Source organism: Rana temporaria, unplaced genomic scaffold (assembly GCF_905171775.1).
Source record: "Rana temporaria unplaced genomic scaffold, aRanTem1.1, whole genome shotgun sequence".
In the NCBI taxonomy this organism is placed as follows: domain Eukaryota; kingdom Metazoa; phylum Chordata; class Amphibia; order Anura; family Ranidae; genus Rana; species Rana temporaria.
In genome coordinates, this window is record NW_024404732.1 from 11673 (window position 1) to 32500 (window position 20828).

The window sequence follows — 20828 nt, forward strand, 5'->3', positions numbered from 1 at the left end:
GGGGGGTCACTGGGGCAGCAAGGGACGGGGGGGGGTCACTGGGGCAGCAAGGGACGGGGGGAGGTCACAGGAAAATAAAATGATTGGGGGGGGGTCACAGGGGCAGCAAGGGACGGGGGGGTCACAGACAAAAGTAACTCTGGGGTACTGTTAACCGCTGTCCAATCATACGCAGTTCGGTATACCAGTAAATGGCCCCTGGTGATCTCTCAGCACATGTCGACCAATAATAAGGGCCCCACTCCAGCACCCCCCATCATACCAGATCCCACCCCCTCCCCCCCTTCCCCCCACATAACCCAACACCCCGGGCCAGGTATTTCCAATCATTTTATTGTTAGTATAGGAAGGCTCTTAAAGAAGACTTAAAGCTTTACAAAAAAATATATATAACAAAACAAAGAAAAAATAAACTAAAGCTGTTCCCAGAGTGTCACCAGGAAAAACAAATCATAAAAGATAAAGACGGGACAGAGGGAGCCGTTCTTCCAGTGATCGAGTCTTCACTTCCGCCATTCAAAAAGTCAGCCATCTTTAAAAAAAAAAAAAAAAAGGTAGCGGGGGTTCCGGCGCTCTGGGGGTTAAACGTATGTGCAGTATACAGAAGGCGCGGACAACTAGCGGCCTGCCACAAAGCGATGAACTAACAAGTCCCAGCATGCCCTGGCAGTCTGCCGGCAGGCCAGAAAGTCGGCCAATCCTGTTATAAATGAAGATTCCGCAGGGGAGGGGCCTGTCTGCAAGAAGGGGGGCGGGGGTTAGCACAAAATGTGAGGTCAGGGAGGGGGGGGGGTGACGCTGCAGTAAAAGACCTCCCCCTTAGACTTTTTTATTTTAAAGATTCATACAACTTTATTTAACAGGAGTGGACTGCGCTAAATTGGCTATGTATGGGGGGCTGCAGACTTGACGAGTAAAAAAAAAAAGAAAAAAAAAAATGACGGACCGGGGGAAGGGTGGGGGGTGGGGTTTGACGATTTTGTAAGAAATGAAAAAAGGGTGCGGGGGAGGGGGGAGACATTTAACTTTGCTGTTTTCTCTTCAAAGCCTCCACTAAGTCGTTCTTCAAAGCCTCCTGTTTTGACTTGTCTGCAAACGTCTGAACGGACCTGGAGGGGAGGAAACGAGAAGAGAGACAAAATTACAAACAAAAATCGCAATTCAGCGTTCGCTATTTATAGGAATGTGCTTATTAAAAGGAGAAGTACACTTTGGGCTAAAGCCCCGCCCCCCTATTAAAGGAGGAGCTCATAAGGGAGAAGTACACTTTGGCCTAAAGCCCTGCCCCGCTATTAAAGGAGGAGCTCACTTTGACCTAAAGCCCCACCCCTATTAAAGGAGGAGCTCATAAAGAAGAAGTACACTTTGGTCTAAAGCCCCACCCCTAATTAAAGGAGATCATAAAGGAGTACACTTAGGGCTAAAGCCCCGCCCCTTTTAAAAGGAGGCGATCATAAAGGAGAAGTACACTTTGGTCGAAAGCCCGCCCCTTATTAAAGGAGGAGCTCATAAGGGAGAAGTACACTTTGGCCTAAAGCTCCGCCCCCTATCAAAGGAGGAGTTTACAGGTGCAGGGATCACCCTGTTTGCGGTGCCACAACCTGTGCTACGCCTATGAGGAGCCATAGGCCCCGCCCAGAGAAGTCCCATTGGATGCCTATTGTGTGGTTGGTGCAGATGCACTTGGGATATCTGCATCCTGGTTGGCTGCCACGATGACTCTGCTTTCTGTAGAAGGGCCCCCCGGGGGCTATAATCAGACCTGTACCTATCCCTTTAAGACGAATGTGATTGGTTTTGTGTGAATGGAACCCAGTGCGATGTCGGCACCCTAAGCCGATCTATCGCTTGGCTCTCGGGTGGAGGGGCCGCCATCTTCAGGAAGTGAAGCCTTGTGGCTTCACTTCCTGGTTCCCCACTACGCATGAGTGACTCGCGCTGCGCAACCTCACTGGTCTCTGCTGTCTTCTGGGACCCGTTTGTCTCCCAGGGGACAGCAGGGGGAGGGGCATAGATACCCGCGGGTGGCTCGGGTATCTAGGCCCCGGGAGCAATTGTAACTGTCGGCCTTGCAATGCCTCACGGGACATGTAGTCCTACAACAGCTGGAGGGCCCTGGGTTTCCTACCCCTGCCCCGGTCTAATTCATTCTTCGTCGTCCCCTCCTCTTCTGGGTAAACCCAACCAGTCCGGTCCAAAATCCTACGGCCTGAAATGAAGGAGTTCCCGGGAAGGATGGGCGGGAATTCAGTTTGGGATCTTCGCCGGGATTGGGTGTTATGTTCAGGGGATGAACCAATTAAATGATCTCTTTAGTAAATCTGACATGCGGATGAGGTCAGGTGATCTTTATAGCGAGTTAATGATAATCAGAGGATCGGTCAGTTGGAAGAGATAAAATAAGCTGGGGGGAGGGGTGAAAGGAGAGCATCCCGTCCAGAACTGAAATCCCAGCATTTTCTATGAACCATCTCATGGTGGTGTTGTGTCTCTCGGAGGTCTCTGGCGATGGGCCCCTGGGGGGGGGGGTCACCACTCCTGACACACACAGAGGCAGATTGTCTCTCTTTGAATCTATAAGAGGATCGGATATAGTTTTCCCTGCAGGATCAATAATATCCAAAAGGTAGTTGTAGCTCCTCCCCCGCGGAACAAATATCCATTTACTGCTTACACCAAATCGCCTGAGAGGAGGTTTTCTGTCCCTCTTCATTACACAGAAATTGTCCAACATTAGAGTGTAAGCTCCTCTGTACAGAGACTGATGTGACTGGCTCAGTGTTCTATGTACCAGGCGAGCCTTCTCTCTGATTGTGAATTGCTACATATGTTCCATAGCTGGAAATTCAGAGATTTCCGGTTTCATTGTCTTGACACAGTATATGGTAGAGCTATATAAATGTATAAATAAATACATTTTATTATTAATAGTATGGGACTGTGGGGGGAGGGGACATTAGAGTGTAAGCTCCTCTGGCAAATGGACCAGCAATTTCTTTACAATGCTGCGGAATATGTCAGGGCTATTCAAATGTATAATAATAATAATAATAAAAACAGTGTGTAACTGTGGGGGGGGGGGGGGCGGACATTAGAGTGTAAGCTCCTCTGGTACAGAGACTGATGTGACTGGCTCACTGATCTCTGTACAGCGCTGCGGTATATGTCAGAGCTATATAAATGTATAGTAATAATATGTAGCTGTCAGGGGACATTAGAGTGTAAGCTCCTCTGGCAAATGGCTCAGTGTTCTCTGTACAGTGCTGTTGTATATGTCAGAGCTATATAATAATAGAGTAACTGTAGGGGGGACATTAGAGTGTAAGCTCCTCTGCACAAAGACTCATGTGTCTGTCTTTGCGATATCTGTACAGCACTGCAGTATATGTCAGAGCTATATAAATGTATAGTAATAATAGTGTGTGACTGTTTGAGAAGGGAAATTAGAGTGTAAGCTCCTCTGGTACAGAGACCGATGTGACTGGCTCAGTGTTCTCTGTACCTGCCTGCTCTCTGATTGTGAATTGCTACATATGTCCCATAGCTGGAAATTCTGAGGGTTTAGTTAGGGACTGCACTTACTGTCTTGACACGGTATATGTCAGAGCTATAAAAAAAAACTTATAATATTAGTGTATGACTGTGGCGCCATATTAGAGTGTGAGCTCCCATCTTACAGAGTCTGACGTTACGGTCTTAGGGTTCTTTGTACAGCACTGCAGTATATGTCAGCGCTATATAAATGTATAATAGTGTGTGACTGTGGGGGAGGGGACATTAGAGTGTAAGCTCCTCTGGTACAGAGACTGATATGACCGGCTCAGTATTCTCTGTACCTGGTGAGCCTGCTCTCTGATTGTGAATTGCTACATATGTCACATAGCTGGAAATTCAGAGAGTTTAGGTTTCGTTGCCTTGACACGGTATATGTCAGAGTTATATAAATGTATAATAAAAGTGTATGACTGTGGAGAGACATTGGAGTGTAAGCTCTCCTGGTACAGAGACTGATATGACTGTCTCAGTATTCTCTGTACCTGGTGAGCCTGCTCTCTGATTGTGAATTGCTACATATGTTCCATAGCTGAGATATCAGAGTTAATGACTGCACTTACCAGAGGGGTCTTGACCCGGTATATGTCAGAGCTATATAAATGTATAATAAGAGTGTGACTGTTGAGGGACATTAGAGTGTGAGCTCCTCTGGTACAGAGACTGATGTGATTGGCTCAGTGTTCTCTGTACAGCGCGGCGGTATAGGTCTTGTGATAACAGTAGAGGAGCCCCGCTCGGATGCTGGGGGTTCCCCACTTAGTACATAGAATTAGGTGACATGCTTCTCAGTAAACTCCACTCAGTGTTAGTCACTCCATGCAGCGTGTCCCCCCCCCCTCCCCATCACACACCCGGGTCTGTGTTATGAAATGGGAACTGTCTGTGCTCCCCTAAAGCAATGCGATTTATCCTTTTCCCTTTAAAGCCAGCTCTAAATACATGCTAGGCAGAATCTGATTGGCTGATGCAACGCAGATGGTTGTTGTTGCAGACGATCGGCCTGCGGCTGCTGTTGCTAAGGCCGCCATCATTCCTGGCATGAGAGACAAACGGGAAATCCTGCAAGCGGGAAATTAAAGGGGACACCTAAAAAATAGTTCCGATTGTACCCTAATGAGACTGGGATAGGACAAGGACAACTGTGGGGAAGGGGGATAAAAAAAAAAAAAAATCAAATCTTTGGACGACGTTACCTTTTATACCAGTCAGTCTCTTGTCCTGTAGGCAGAGCAATAATCCCCCCCCCCTGAAATCCTAAAACATGCCACACACCGAGTCCCGGAATACCGGACAAGCCTGCGGCCTCTCCAGTGGACACCCCACATGCACTACAGAGGAGGTTCAGTGCTGCCCAATGGGTACCGAGCCATGCAGCCTGCTGTGACAGTATATCCTGGGCGCACACCATGCGGGCACCGGTACCAGGGGGGGCAGTGGTGGTGGCGGGCACGCGGTGGGTACCTGGGTTCTAGTTATCTGGCTGTAGGTAGATCTGCCGCTGTGTCAGCACTTGGGACAGCTCCCGCTGGAGTTGTCTAAACTTAACGTTGTCGGGGATTGCATCTATAGATCTATACATGAAATCACATCAGGAGAGGAGAGAGAGAAGATGGAATGAGAGGAATGAGACGGGACAGAACACAGGGACAATGAGACAGACAGGACCGGGGTGGACAAATCTCAAGAGGACCTGTCAGGACGGCCTCATCCAGATAAAGTAGAATTCTAGCCTAAAGCCAACTAGTCTTAAAAATGTCCCCAGCCCCCTCCTAACACCTATACTGACTAACCTGTGTAAAAAAAAAAAAGCATATACTTACAGATTTTCAGGCCACTCTAATCCAGTCACATGATCCAGCTTTAGCCAGCGGCAGCTGCAGGGGAGAGGAAGGAGTGTCGACAATGGCTGAGACATAAGAGCCTATGGGTGATGCCATCACTCCCAGGCATTCCCTGCCATTGTCAAGTGCGATCTCTTCTCTCTTGCAGCTACCACAGGCTGACACACATGGAGGATCACGTGACCGGGACGACACACACAGGGGGGGAGGTAATCGCGTGACCGGGCCAACACACACAGGGATCACGCCACCGGGCCAACACACACAGGGATCACGCCACCGGGCCAACACACACACACAGGGATCACGCCACCGGGCCAACACACACACACAGGGATCACGCCACCGGGCCAACACACACACACACACACACACACACACAGGGATCACGCCACCGGGCCAACACACACACACAGGGATCACGCCAACACACACACACACACACACACACACACACACGGGGGGGGGGGGGGATCACGCCACCGGGCCAACACACACACAGGGGGGATCACGCCACCGGGCCAACACACACACAGGGGGGATCACGCCACCGGGCCAACACACACACACACACACACACACACACACACACGGGGGATCACGCCACCGGGCCAACACACACAGGGGGGATCACGCCACCGGGCCAACACACACACAGGGGGGGATCACGCCACCGGGCCAACACACACACAGGGGGGGGAATCACGCCACCGGGCCAACACACACACACACAGGGGGGGATCACGCCACCGGGCCAACACACACACACACAGGGGGGGGATCACGCCACCGGGCCAACACACACACAGGGGGGGATCACGCCACCGGGCCAACACACACACACAGGGGGGGGATCACGCCACCGGGCCAACACACACACAGGGGGGGATCACGCCACCGGGCCAACACACACACAGGGGGGATCACGCCACCGGGCCAACACACACACAGGGGGGATCACGCCACCGGGCCAACACACACACACACACACGGGGGATCACGCCACCGGGCCAACACACACACACACAGGGGGGATCACGCCACCGGGCCAACACACACACACAGGGGGGATCACGCCACCGGGCCAACACACACACACACACACACAGGGGGGGGGGGAATCACGCCACCGGGCCAACACACACACACAGGGGGGGGATCACGCCACCGGGCCAACACACACACAGGGGGGGATCACGCCACCGGGCCAACACACACACACACACACACACACACACACACACACACGGGGGATCACGCCACCGGGCCAACACACACACACACACAGGGGGGATCACGCCACCGGGCCAACACACACACACACAGGGGGGATCACGCCACCGGGCCAACACACACACACACACACACACAGGGGGGGGGGGAATCACGCCACCGGGCCAACACACACACACACACAGGGGGGGGATCACGCCACCGGGCCAACACACACACAGGGGGGGATCACGCCACCGGGCCAACACACACACACACACACACACACACACACACACACACACACACGGGGGATCACGCCACCGGGCCAACACACACACACACACACAGGGGGGATCACGCCACTGGGCCAACACACACACACAGGGGAGATCACGCCACCGGGCCAACACACACACACAGGGGGGATCACGCCACCGGGCCAACACACACACACAGGGGGGATCACGCCACCGGGCCAACACACACACACACAGGGGGGATCACGCCACCGGGCCAACACACACACACAGGGGGGATCACGCCACCGGGCCAACACACACACACACAGGGGGGATCACGCCACCGGGCCAACACACACACAGGGGGGATCACGCCACCGGGCCAACACACACACACACAGGGGGGATCACGCCACCGGGCCAACACACACACACACACACACACACACACGGGGGATCACGCCACCGGGCCAACACACACACACACAGGGGGGATCACGCCACCGGGCCAACACACACACACAGGGGGGATCACGCCACCGGGCCAACACACACACACAGGGGGGGGGGAATCACGCCACCGGGCCAACACACACACACACACAGGGGGGGGATCACGCCACCGGGCCAACACACACACACAGGGGGGGATCACGCCACCGGGCCAACACACACACACACACACACACACACACGGGGGATCACGCCACCGGGCCAACACACACACACACAGGGGGGATCACGCCACCGGGCCAACACACACACACACACACAGGGGGGATCACGCCACCGGGCCAACACACACACAGGGGGGATCACGCCACCGGGCCAACACACACACACACACAGGGGGGATCACGCCACCGGGCCAACACACACACACACACACACACACACACACACACACACACACACGGGGGATCACGCCACCGGGCCAACACACACACACACACAGGGGGGATCACGCCACCGGGCCAACACACACACACAGGGGGGGGGGGGAATCACGCCACCGGGCCAACACACACACACAGGGGGGGGATCACGCCACCGGGCCAACACACACACACAGGGGGGGGGGAATCACGCCACCGGGCCAACACACACACACACACACACACACACACACACACACACGGGGGATCACGCCACCGGGCCAACACACACACACACAGGGGGGATCACGCCACCGGGCCAACACACACACACAGGGGGGGGGGGGGAATCACGCCACCGGGCCAACACACACACACACACAGGGGGGATCACGCCACCGGGCCAACACACACACACAGGGGGGGGGGGGAATCACGCCACCGGGCCAACACACACACACAGGGGGGGGGATCACGCCACCGGGCCAACACACACACAGGGGGGGGATCACGCCACCGGGCCAACACACACACACACACACACACACACACACACGGGGGATCACGCCACCGGGCCAACACACACACACACAGGGGGGATCACGCCACTGGGCCAACACACACACACACACACGGGGGATCACGCCACCGGGCCAACACACACACACACACACACACACACACACAGGGGGGATCACGCCACCGGGCCAACACACACACAGGATCACGTGACCGGGCCAACACACACACACACAGGATCACGTGACCGGGCTGGTGCGATTGTGAAAAAAAAAAAGGTAAGTATATAGATCCAGCTTACACAAGTCAGCATAGGTGTTTAGGAAGGGGGGGGGATTCTACTTTAAGGCTGGAAGCTTTGGTAGAATTGCACTGCACCCACGTAATAAGTGGGTCACCCTTCTGAGAGACCAGCTGCTGAACACCAGCAGGGGCCCGTCTCCTATGCTCCACAAGCCATTGAAGTCCAGGAAGAAGAGTCGCCTGCACGCAGGAAAAATAAAAAGCTTGCAACTTTTTAGTCTGAACAAAAAAATAGGACCTCCCCAGTCTGGGACCCCCTCATCTGACTGGTTTCACCAAACTGGGCTTAACAGTAGGCCTCCATGTAGAGGGTGAAACACGCAAGCCCCCCATTTGTTCATTTGTCCGCACTAATAAAGCTGCCAGCATTTGAATCTTCATGGCTTGGACCTTCCCTGCCCCTGGAGGTGGGGGGCAGGAATGGCAACGTGAGAGGAGATCTTCTGTGGAGTGACCGCTTCTGGGAGGCGGGGCAAAGCAGTTTCTACCAATCGATAAAAAGCCTTTGCCGTCGACAGGCCAAAGTTGTCCTGACAGGTCCATTTTTTTTTCTTCTTGGATGGAGTGAGGAGAGGTCAGAACCAGTCAGCGTTATATTTGGTCTTCATCCCCATTGGGAAGGTTCCTCTTCACTTCCTGTCCCAGACATGCCATGTGTGTCACCAGAACAAGAAGTGAGGACGAGTCTCCCTTACTGGGACACAAAGGGGGGGAGATTTACTGGAGAGTGAAAAATCTTGTGCAGCTTTGCATGGGAGCCAATCATCTTCCAGGTTTTATTTTTAAAGCTTAATTTAAAAAAAGCTGAGGTTAGAAGCCGATTGGTTACCATGCAGAGCCGCACCAGATTCTGAGCGTTCCAGTTTAAGAAAAATAAACCCTGAAAGGATCTAAAAAACTAGTGGTTGGCAACTTGTAAGATGTATTGGGCCTCAACTAGGGGCCCCTGACAGCTCAACAGGGCCACAACATAATATTTAGTAGACTGGGACATAATGGAGGAGCTGATCAGATGGTGAATGGAGACTGAAGACCCTACAGAGACTGGATAGGCGACACGAGACGGCTGGAGATGTCCGTCATTAGAAAATAACTGCAAAAGGCCCCTAAGAGTAGGCACCAGTGTTCTAAACCCTCCCCCACTCCATCCAAAAAACCTGAACACTATTGGCTAGACTGGAGCTGTATGGCAAGTTAGCCAATCCAATTTAGGACCCAACAGACCATTTTTTTTAGGAGCCAGGGGAACACCGGGTGCCATAGACAGGAAAACCTTCTTGTTGGGCACACTGGTGACCCCACTCCTGAGATTTGTCCAGCTCAGGACGGTAGACACAGGACATACGGGATGGATTGTGGTCCCTAGGATTTTCGGGGGGCGCACGAAGCGCGAGAAGTGCCGACGTTACCTCAAGCCGTTGACTATGTCCTTGGTTTTTCCGAAGTAGATCTCGTTCAGGGTGCTCCTGATTTTGTTCTCCATGTCCTGAAAAATTAAAAAGACAAAATCGCTTGGTGTGAGGGGACTGTCAAAAAACACAAACGAGCCCTGAAGGCTCAGTCCCTTTAACCCCCTCAATACCCGGGCACTTTACCCCCCTTTCTGCCCAGGCCACGTCAGCTTTCAGCGATGTCACACTTTGACAATTACGCGGTCATGCTACACTGTAACCATGCAACATTTCTTATATTTTCTTCACACAAATAGAACTTTCTTTTGGTGGCATTTAATCACTCCTAGGTTTTTTTTACCTCCCCCCCCACCCACCAAAAAAAAGTTTTCTTAGTTTGTCAGTAAATTTTGTAAATAAGTAATTCATGGGTGCTGGTGAGGCGGCACTCATGGGCGCTGGTAAGGCGGCACTCATGGGCGCTGGTAAGGCGGCACTCATGGGCGCTGGTAAGGCGGCACTCATGGGCGCTGGTAAGGCGGCACTCATGGGCGCTGGTAAGGCGGCACTCATGGGCGCTGGTAAGGCGGCACTCATGGGCGCTGGTAAGGCGGCACTCATGGGCGCTGGTAAGGCGGCACTCATGGGCGCTGGTAAGGCGGCACTCATGGGCGCTGGTAAGGCGGCACTCATGGGGTGGCACTTATGGGCAGTGATTAGGCGTCACTTATAGGCACTGATGAGGCACGAATATGCTGCACTTATGGGCACTGATATGTGGCACTGATGAGCACTGGGCACAGATGGGCAACACTGGTGGGCACTCATTGCTGCCAGTGGTGGGCACTCATTGCTGCCAGTGGTGGGCACTCATTGCTGCCAGTGGTGGGCACTCATTGCTGCCAGTGGTGGGCACTCATTGCTGCCAGTGGTGGGCACTTAATTGTAATCAGGGCACTGTCAGTGTGAGGGCGAGGAGAGACGATTACCGGCATCTCGGTGTTTACATGTGACAGGCTGTGATTGGTCACAGCCGGTCACATGGTTAAAGAGACGCGGCTCTTTACACAGATCGGGGGGGTCGCAACGTGTCCTAGCAACACGGGGGCACGCAAGCGTGGTCATTCTGGGCGGCCATCATATGACGTCCAGAACAAGAGCCGCACCGCCCCGCCGTCATATGGCGGTCGGCAAGTGGTAAAATAAAGCCGGCATAGATGGATTCGAATCTTGGCCGGTTCAGCAGGGACTAGCCAAGATTCGATCCATGTGTGGGCAAGGCTGATTGTACCCAAGTTGATCCATCGATTGACTTGGGAGAAACCAGCATGTTTGATTATTGCAATAATAACTGTTGGGAATGGATTCCCTTTCCCCCTTGCTGGGAGAACAGCTCCACGGGAGGGATTCCCCCCATCAACACCGACTTGTGCGATTTCCTTTCCTGCAACCCGTGGTTGCAAGAAGAAAATCTCATCATCATCTATGGGCAAGCCTGGCTTTTTTTCTGCGGAGGAAGAGGCAGGACTTAACTTATAAGGGGGCGGGAATCAATGACACGCCCTTCTACCTTTCAAGGATTCTGTAACAAGTGAAGATTTGGGAGAGCGCTTACCTCTACCAACCGTCCGATATTTGCTATGTGCGGGGAAGAGTCGCTCACAGTTTCATCTTTCTCCATCTGAAAGCAATTATGAATGAGATTAGAAGAATACGGAGCAGACAGGAAGGAGGAGGAGGAGCAGACAGGAAGGAGGAGGAGGAGCAGACAGGAAGGAGGAGGAGGAGCAGACAGGAAGGAGGAGGAGGAGCAGACAGGAAGGAGGAGGAGGAGCAGACAGGAAGGAGGAGGAGGAGCAGACAGGAATGAGGAGGAGGAGCAGACAGGAATGAGGAGGAGGAGCAGACAGGAATGAGGAGGAGGAGCAGACAGGAAGGAGGAGGAGGAGCGCAGACAGGAAGGAGGAGGAGGAGCGCAGACAGGAAGGAGGAGGAGCAGACAGGAAGGAGGAGGAGCAGACAGGAAGGAGGAGGAGCAGACAGGAAGGAGGAGGAGCAGACAGGAAGGAGGAGGAGGCAGAGGTGGGGCGGGACCTACCTGTCGGGTGAGGCTTCCCCCGAGGTTCATAGTGCCAGACCCGGTCTTGTTGGTCTGCAGCCACAACATCACAGTGGAGGTCAGTTTGTAATGGGCAGTGCGGCCGCTGGACTTCTCCTGTAACCCGGGGAGACAACAGACATATGTTAATGGAACCGCGAGCAGCGCAGTGAAGCCCAAATCCAGCTGATTGGACTGTGTGGTCCAATAGAGATGAGAAGAGACCCGGTGCACCAAGAATTCACCACCGAGTCAAAGCCCTGTTCAGACTGGCCCTCCCCTTCTATGGCCAGACACGCCCCCACCCTTCTCTGAAGTGCAAGTCTCTGAAAACACTTGTAGTGATGGGTGTGGCCATTACTCAGCTCTGCCAGCGCAGAGCACTGGAGAGGAAAAAAAGGTGTCCTAAATCAATTCCAAGCGAAGATCAGTCACCCAACAGATAAAGGTAGGAGACTTTTATGGGGGAACTTCAACTCTCATACATATGGAGCGGGGGGGTCGGCAATCTGTCAATCCCGGGGTGGGTGACTGGTAGATCGCATCCCTTCCTTGATGGCCCCCGCAACCTGGACAGGAGAAGCGGCGGCATTTACAGGAAACACATACCGCTTTCCTCCTGCAGCAGCTGAAAGGCGGCTTCCCTCCTCTCCCACCTGCCAGGATTAAGCTACTGCCGAAAGAAAAGGGACTCTGCTCCAGTAAATGCCACACCCGCTGCCCCCTCCTGTCCGGGTTCCACTTCTCTCTGCTGCCTGCACCCCCCCCCTTTGTGTGCTCCCCTGTGTTTATGAATGAACAAGAAAGCTCTGTGCAGAACTATTCCTGTTCATTCTGTGCAGCACCCTTTGCTTCTGCAGCAGCTGAAAGCGCGGCTTCCCTCCTCTTCCACCTGCTAGTATTAAGCTACTGCCATAGGAAAGGGACTCTGCTCCAGTAAATGCCACACCCGCTGCCCCCTTCTGTCCAGGTTCCCCTTCTTTCTGCTACCCGGCAGTAATGGTGTGTAAACTATGTTGCAGCCTGCTGTTATATAGTGTGTAAACTATGTTGCAGCCTGCTGTTATATAGTGTGTAAACTATGTTGCAGCCTGCTGTTATAGTGTGTAAACTATGTTGCAGCCTGCTGTTATATAGTGTGTAAACTATGTTGCAGCCTGCTGTTATATAGTGTGTAAACTATGTTGCAGCCTGCTGTTATATAGTGTGTAAACTATGTTGCAGCCTGCTGTTATAGTGTGTAAACTATGTTGCAGCCTGCTGTTATAGTGTGTAAACTATGTTGCAGCCTGCTGTTATATAGTGTGTAAACTATGTTGCAGCCTGCTGCAATAGTGTGTAAACTATGTTGTAGCCTGCTGCAATAGTGTGTAAACTATGTTGCAATCTGCTGTAATAGTGTGTAAACCATGTGTAAACCATGTTGCAGTCTGCTGTAATGGTGTGTAAACCATGTGTAAACTATGTTGCAGTCTGCTGTAATAGTGTGTAAACTATGTTGCAGTCTGCTGTTATAGTGTGTAAACTATGTTGCAGTCTGCTGTAATGGTGCATAAACTATGTGTAAACTATATGTAAACCATGTGTAAACTATGTTGCAGTCTGCTGTAATAGTGTGTAAACTATGTTGCAGTCTGCTGTAATGGTGCATAAACTATGTGTAAACTATATGTAAACCATGTGTAAACTATGTTGCAGTCTGCTGTAATAGTGTGTAAACTATGTTGCAGTCTGCTGTAATGGTGCATAAACTATGTGTAAACTATATGTAAACCATGTGTAAACTATGTTGCAGTCTGCTGTATTAGTGTGTAAACTATGTTGCAGTCTGCTGTTATAGTGTGTAAACTATGTTGCAGTCTGCTGTTATAGTGCGTAAACTATGTTGCAGTCTGCTGTTATAGTGCGTAAACTATGTTGCAGTCTGCTGTTATAGTGCGTAAACTATGTGTAAACTATATGTAAACCATGTTGCAGTCTGCTGTAATAGTGTGTAAACTATGTTGCAGTCTGCTGTAATAGTGTGTAAACTATGTTGCAGTCTGCTGTAATGGTGCGTAAACTATGTGTAAACTATATGTAAACCATGTGTAAACCATGTTGCAGTCTGCTGTAATGGTGTGTAAACCATGTGTAAACTATGTTGCAGTCTGCTGTAATAGTGTGTAAATTATGTTGCAGTCTGCTGTAATGGTGCGTAAACTATGTGTAAACTATATGTAAACCATGTGTAAACCATGTTGCAGTCTGCTGTAATGGTGTGTAAACCATGTGTAAACTATGTTGCAGTCTGCTGTAATAGTGTGTAAATTATGTTGCAGTCTGCTGTAATGGTGCAATAAGGAGGATTACTTTGGCACAGGACATAACACCGGCATATTTTCTATTGCTCGGAACGGGCATTTCTGTTTAATGGCCCCAGAAACAAACAAATACACTTTGAGGTAATCTCAAAGCTGGAATTTCTTGACTGGGCGGATGCCCAGCTGTCATTCAAAAAAGGAATTCACGTTCAGCCTGTGGCCAGGCGGGGGGGCGCCGTTTACCTGTACTTCCACCACGTGGATGGAGTCCCAGCAGCCTTTGATCTTCTTGGAGCCGTCTCCAGCTTTCTTAATGAGGATCACACCAGCGAATCCGTGGTCCAGATCCCAGAGGTACACCGAGGACACGCCTCCTTCAAAATACCTGAGGATTAAAATAAAAAATAAAAAAAAGAACAAACGTCACGTGAGGTCTACCAAAAAAGGCCGCTGGGCAAGAAGACTTTGTCCCAATGACTCGGCTACACTAAATACACCACCCTGGGCTTGTACTAAATTTACTCAACAGCACCCCCAAGAGCTTCTGGATTAGGAAAGGTATTGCATGCAAATACTGACTTTTCTTCAAGTCAGAGCTCAGACCCCTCCCCCCTCCAATGCCAGATAAAACAAACCTCCATCCAAAACAGGTTTTCTATTTTTGGTTAGAGTAAGAAAAATACATTTATGTCCCCCGCCCCATTGGGGCAATTTACCCCGTTTGTCCTGGTGACCATTGTCTTGTGGGACAGGAAATGAGGCGCAATCACAAATTTCACAGATCAGTCTGTAAAAAATAATCCTAAAGACAGGTTCACTTTAATGCCAGCTGCACCGGGCTCCCCTTTTGCCCGGCCGCGTCCTGATCCCCCTTTTGCCCGGCCGCACCCTGATCCCATTTTGCCCGGCCGCACCCTGATCCCATTTTGCCCGGCCGCACCCTGATCCCATTTTGCCCGGCCGCACCCTGATCCCATTTTGCCCGGCCGCACCCTGATCCCATTTTGCCCGGCCCCACCTGGCTCCCCCCTCTGCCCGGCCCCACCTGGCTCCCCCCTCTGCCCGGCCCCACCTGGCTCCCCCCTCTGCCCGGCCCCACCTGGCTCCCCCCTCTGCCCGGCCCCACCTGGCTCCCCCCTCTGCCCGGCCCCACCTGGCTCCCCCCTCTGCCCGGCCCCCCCTGGCTCCCCCCTCTGCCCGGCCCCACCTGGCTTCCCCCCTCTGCCCGGCCCCACCTGGCTTCCCCCCTCTGCCCGGCCCCACCTGGCTTCCCCCCTCTGCCCGGCCCCACCTGGCTCCCCCCTCTGCCCGGCCCCACCTGGCTCCCCCCTCTGCCCGGCCCCACCTGGCTTCCCCCCTCTGCCCGGCCCCACCTGGCTCCCCCCTCTGCCCGGCCCCACCTGGCTCCCCCCTCTGCCCGGCCCCACCTGGCTTCCCCCTCTGCCCGGCCCCACCTCGCTCCCCCCTCTGCCCGGCCCCACCTCGCTCCCCCCTCTGCCCGGCCCCACCTGGCTCCCCCCTCTGCCCGGCCCCACCTGGCTCCCCCCTCTGCCCGGCCCCACCTGGCTCCCCCCTCTGCCCGGCCCCACACCTGGCTCCCCCCTCTGCCCGGCCCCACCTGGCTCCCCCCTCTGCCCGGCCCCACCTGGCTTCCCCCTCTGCCCGGCCCCACCTGGCTTCCCCCTCTGCCCGGCCCCACCTGGCTTCCCCCTCTGCCCGGCCCCCCCTGGCCCCCCCCCCTGCCCCGCCCCACCTGGCTCCCCCCTCTGCCCGGCCCCACCTGGCTCCCCCCTCTGCCCGGCCCCACCTGGCTCCCCCCTTTTCCCGGCCGCACCTGGCTCCCTCCTTTTCCCGGCCGCACCTGGCTCCCCTTTGCTGCCTGAAGGGCCAGCATTACCTCTAGGCAATAAAAAAAAAAATACAAGCAATCCCTAAAGTGGGGCGGGGGGTTGCAGGCCGCAGTCTCCTCTCTGGCCAATATGTGCATGACGCTGTGCTCACAGCGTGACGAGCCGCACACCTGGCACGGCACCTACAACAGCATCTTAGGATCCCTAGGAACAAACAGCCGTGGAGGTGGTGGGGGGGGGGGGGGGGTTGCTGGGAAGAGATGGGCCGTGGCTCTAGAGTTTGATGTGGTCCACATTGACGAGTTTTTACATAACGGTTTTTGTGGGTATTCGAAGAATGCTCTAAAGCGATGTCTGAAACCGCACACGATCCCCCGGAGAGCGGTCAGGCTGCCAGACATAACAGCAAGCACATGGCGAGACCTGCCCCATCGCACGCTCAACTCTTTCAGCACTGAGGGGGGGGGGGGGCCACGGGGACCGCCAAGCCTGCAGCCCAAGAGGGGTTAAAAAAAAAAAAAAAAAACAGGATGGGGCAAGAAGCGGCATGGCACCAAAATGCAAAACACAAGGCCGGGGTTGTGCATTTTTTATGCGTCTTTTCATTTGTTTTTACTACATTACCATCGTGTGTGTTTTTTTATGAGCTGCCATTGCCATCAGGCAAACCACAGATACACCAAAAAAAAAAAAGAATAAAAGAACGGCACACATTAGCGCCATAAAAGACACACATTAGCGCCTTCCACCACTAAAGTGTCAGTAAAGCCACATCATAAAAAAGAATAAATGGTGTGTATTCCATGCTGTTCATACTCACTCATCACTACGAGATTCTTTTTCTCTAAAAAACCTGGTTGATCCTGCTGCTCTCTATCTCCCCCTTCTGTCCATTCACTTAGGGATTTTACATGGCAGCTCCACACATGCTCAGTTTACAGTGAGATTCTATGCTGAGCATTTCCTTCCCTATCACATCTGAGCATCCCCATGTGACTATAGAGTCACACATGTGGGCGTATACCACAATGACAGGCCACTCCCTCCTCCTCCAAAACTCACTTAACACAATAGGGGCGGGATATTACATGTAGATTGATGAAGGCTTCACCTTCCTCTTATTCTAAGACACAGGCTGGAGGGGGCGTGACACAGCCTGTGACTGGCAGAAATCCGCCCACACCACGTTATTGATAAAAAAAATAATAAAGATTTAAATTTCAAATATATATTTGTATGACAATTAAAAAAACAGTTGATTGATATACTCTGTATTCCAAAATACATTTTTTTCATTGAACATGTGACCTGCAGCAGAGGACTAGAAGCTCCTCCCTCTTGCGTTTCCCTGCAGACAGGCTGGGAGAGCCGGGTCATGTGACATCAGGATACCCAATAGGAAAAATGGACTTCAATTTTATTTTTTTATAGAATTACAGCGCCGTCATCCACATACAAAAATAAAGGTAAATTACACGGTGTGCGTTTAGTATTACTTTAAAAACAATGGCGTGCGCAGAGGGTGTGCCCTAATCGCTACATGCATTGCCGATTACCCCTACTTCCCAGGTTTTCTCCTTGTTGGCCCCCCACACAGTCCTGCTGGCTTCCCTCATCTCCCCCCCCAGCTGCTGCGGAGGATGCGTCAGGATGAAGAATGGGGGAAGGGGTTAGTAAATATGTAATTTACCCGCGCCTTCCTTTTCTAAATGAACACTCACTGTGTTCATTCACAACTAAAGCATAGTAAACTGTTTGCTATGCTTCAGTTTGTGAATGAACAGGAAGCCGCCCAGCAGAGCCCTTCCTATTCGTTTTCTGTCCAGTGCAGCTGAGGCTGCAGAGAAAGGCATGGACTGACCCATCCAGGTTGAATTAGAATTCAGATTACACCTAACTAGCCCGGCAACTGTCCCCTCCCCCCTTCTAACACCTATACTAACCTGTGTGAGATGAGCGAGAAAATTAAAGCGAGAGAAAGCAAGAATGAGAGAGAAAATGAGAGAAAGCGAGAGAAAAAGAAAGACAGCCAGAGAGAGACAGCGATGTATATCTAGAGATATCACTCTCTATACACACACACACACACACACACACACACACACACACACACACACACAGTTCTTACCTATTTTCAGCCCACTCCAGTCACGTGATCCCCTGTGTCAGCCAGCAGCGGCTGCAGGGGAGAGGAGAGTGAACTACGCCACAGGCTAGTAAAGCCTGGGGCGGTGACAACACCCATAGGCTTCAATAGCCCATACATTGTCAGCTGTCCCTCCTCTCCCCTGCAGTCGCAATGGCTGTCTCAGGGGAGGCGCATCACCTGGCCATGAAGCCAGAATGACAGTGGGGTGCCCCTACTGGACACTGATAAGAATGGACACCACATTTGGTCTTATCCAAAATGGCAAGAAGGTACTGTACCCCCAACACCCCCCCCCAACCCTCACAAAGGGCCCATCAAAAAACATCTGTGTAGACCCAAAAGAGCTTTCAGTGACCTTTCCATATGCAGAGACGTCATTCGGATCGCTTTGAAGTGTCTGTAAATAGAACGATGACTAAACGCCGGGAAGAGTATAAAAAATCACACTTCAGATGCGACCGGCAGCAGAGGAAACATTCCATCACCATGACAAATAAACAGGGCCGGTTTATGATGAAGTCAGGCCGCCAGTTCTGGGCTCAGTTCATTTGGGCTGACCGCAGACTTCAGAGGGCGCCTGAAATGTGCCAAAGGATGAAACTGCTCTCAGGGCGCAGTCTGAACTGCGGAGCGCTCCTTTAAGTCAAGGTGTGCTTTGTGCATGGAGGGCAAAGAAAAACGGGTTGGCTTAGATGCAGACCCCGACCTCCCCCCGGGGGGCGTATATCCTTCAGTACACCTCCTGGGCCACTCTGCTCAGCCTCCAGGAACCAAAGAAACATCCGGTCCAAGGAATGAGTTTGGGAACCAATGTAAAAAATGTAGTTGCGGCTTTGGCTCCTGGGGGTCCCAGTCTATTGGGGTAAAAATGACCGCACCAGCCAAGCAGATACCGGCTGGAAAAAGCGCCCAGAGGCGATTCAGTTTGCATGCGTTGCGCTATACAAGTCATTCATTCATTGCCAATTGTTGGGAGTACCAGCCAGGAACGGAGTTAGTCTCGGCTCCGGATGTCAACACGTAATGAAGAAAACCTTGAGCCACACATCGCTGCAAAGCCGCTATGAAAGGAGTAAGTGGCCGTCTCAACCTGAGCTTGGCCAGGCCACGCCCCCCCCCCCCACGTGTTTTGCTCTGCCCTGGAGCCTAGTCATGACGAGAGCGAAACGCGTTGGGCATGTGGCCTGGGCTGAGACTGCCACAGTCATTTGCAGCGATGTGCGGCCCAAGGGATGAGTTGCCAGGATTGTAGTTCACCCACTTCAGCCCCGGGACCATTTGGCTGCCCAAAGACCAGAGGGCTTTTTGCGATTCGGCACTGCGTCGCTTTAACTGACAATTTTACAAAATTTATGTCCTTTTTTCCCCCTACAAATAGAGATTTCTTTTGGTGGTATTTGATCACCACTGCATTTTTAATTTTTTGCGCTATAAACAAAAATGAGCGACAATTAAAAAAAAAAAAAAAAAAAGATATATATATTTATTTTGCTACAATAAATATCCCCCCCAAAAAAATATGTGTATGTATATATATATATATATATATATATATATATATATAAATATGTGTATGTATGTATATGTATATATATATATATATATATATATATATATATATATATATATATATATATATATATATATATATATATATATTATATATATATATATATATATATATATATATATATATATATAATTTCCTCAGTTCAGGCGGATACGTATTCTACTTAACCAAAATCGCAGTAAGCGTTTATCGATCGGTTTGCACAAAAGTTATAGCGTCTACAAAATAGGGGATAGTTTTATGGCATTTTTATTAATAATTTATTTTATTTTATATACTAGTAATGGCGGCGATCAGCGATTTTTATTGGGACTGCGACATTATGGCGAACACTTTTGGCGCCATTTTGGGACCATTAACATTTTTACAGCGATCAGTGCTATCAAAATGCTCAGATTACTGTGTAAATGTGACTGGCAGTGAAGGGGTTAACCACTAGGTGGCGAGGAAGGGGGTAAAGTGGGTCCTAGGGAGTGATTCTAACTGTTAGGGGCGTGGCTACGAATGACACTGATCGCTGCCCCTGATGAGAGGGAGCAGATGATCAGTGTCCTGTCACTAGGCAGAACGGGGAGATGCTCATTTACACAGGCACCCCCCCCCCCCCCGTACTGCAGCTCCGAGACACGCGATCGCAGGACACCGGTGGACACTTTGAAAATCTTTATTGGCTACACAAGTACATCCAGACGTCAAACCTGACGCATTTTGGCCGTACTCATAGCATAATAAAAAACACAAAATTTATCACAGCTTATATTGGGTTCCAGCATCTACTGCCCAAGAGGCAGAACCCAAATCAAAGTTCCTCAATTGGTTGGGCAGAAGATACTGGAACCCATAAAAAGTTGTGATTTGATGTTTTTATTATGCTACGAGTACGGCCAAAACGCGTTGGCACCGTTTTACTGGATGTACTT

At 51.7% G+C, this 20828-nt stretch overlaps 1 protein-coding gene across 2 annotated transcripts in view; it reads right to left on the minus strand.

Annotated features, from left to right (window-relative positions):
* Positions 1-312: 312 nt before the first annotated feature.
* The window catches only part of CAPZB (capping actin protein of muscle Z-line subunit beta), a gene marked incomplete at its 5' end in the record, with an annotated part of 23997 nt that continues 3481 nt past the window's right edge, over positions 313-20828 (minus strand). The window contains 6 exon segments of one of the 2 annotated variants that reach the window (XM_040334932.1): positions 1084-1109; positions 5017-5126; positions 9957-10033; positions 11554-11619; positions 12037-12153; positions 14583-14724. In XM_040334932.1, the coding sequence (XP_040190866.1) occupies positions 5024-5126; positions 9957-10033; positions 11554-11619; positions 12037-12153; positions 14583-14724 (505 nt within the window). 2 annotated transcript variants of the gene reach the window in all.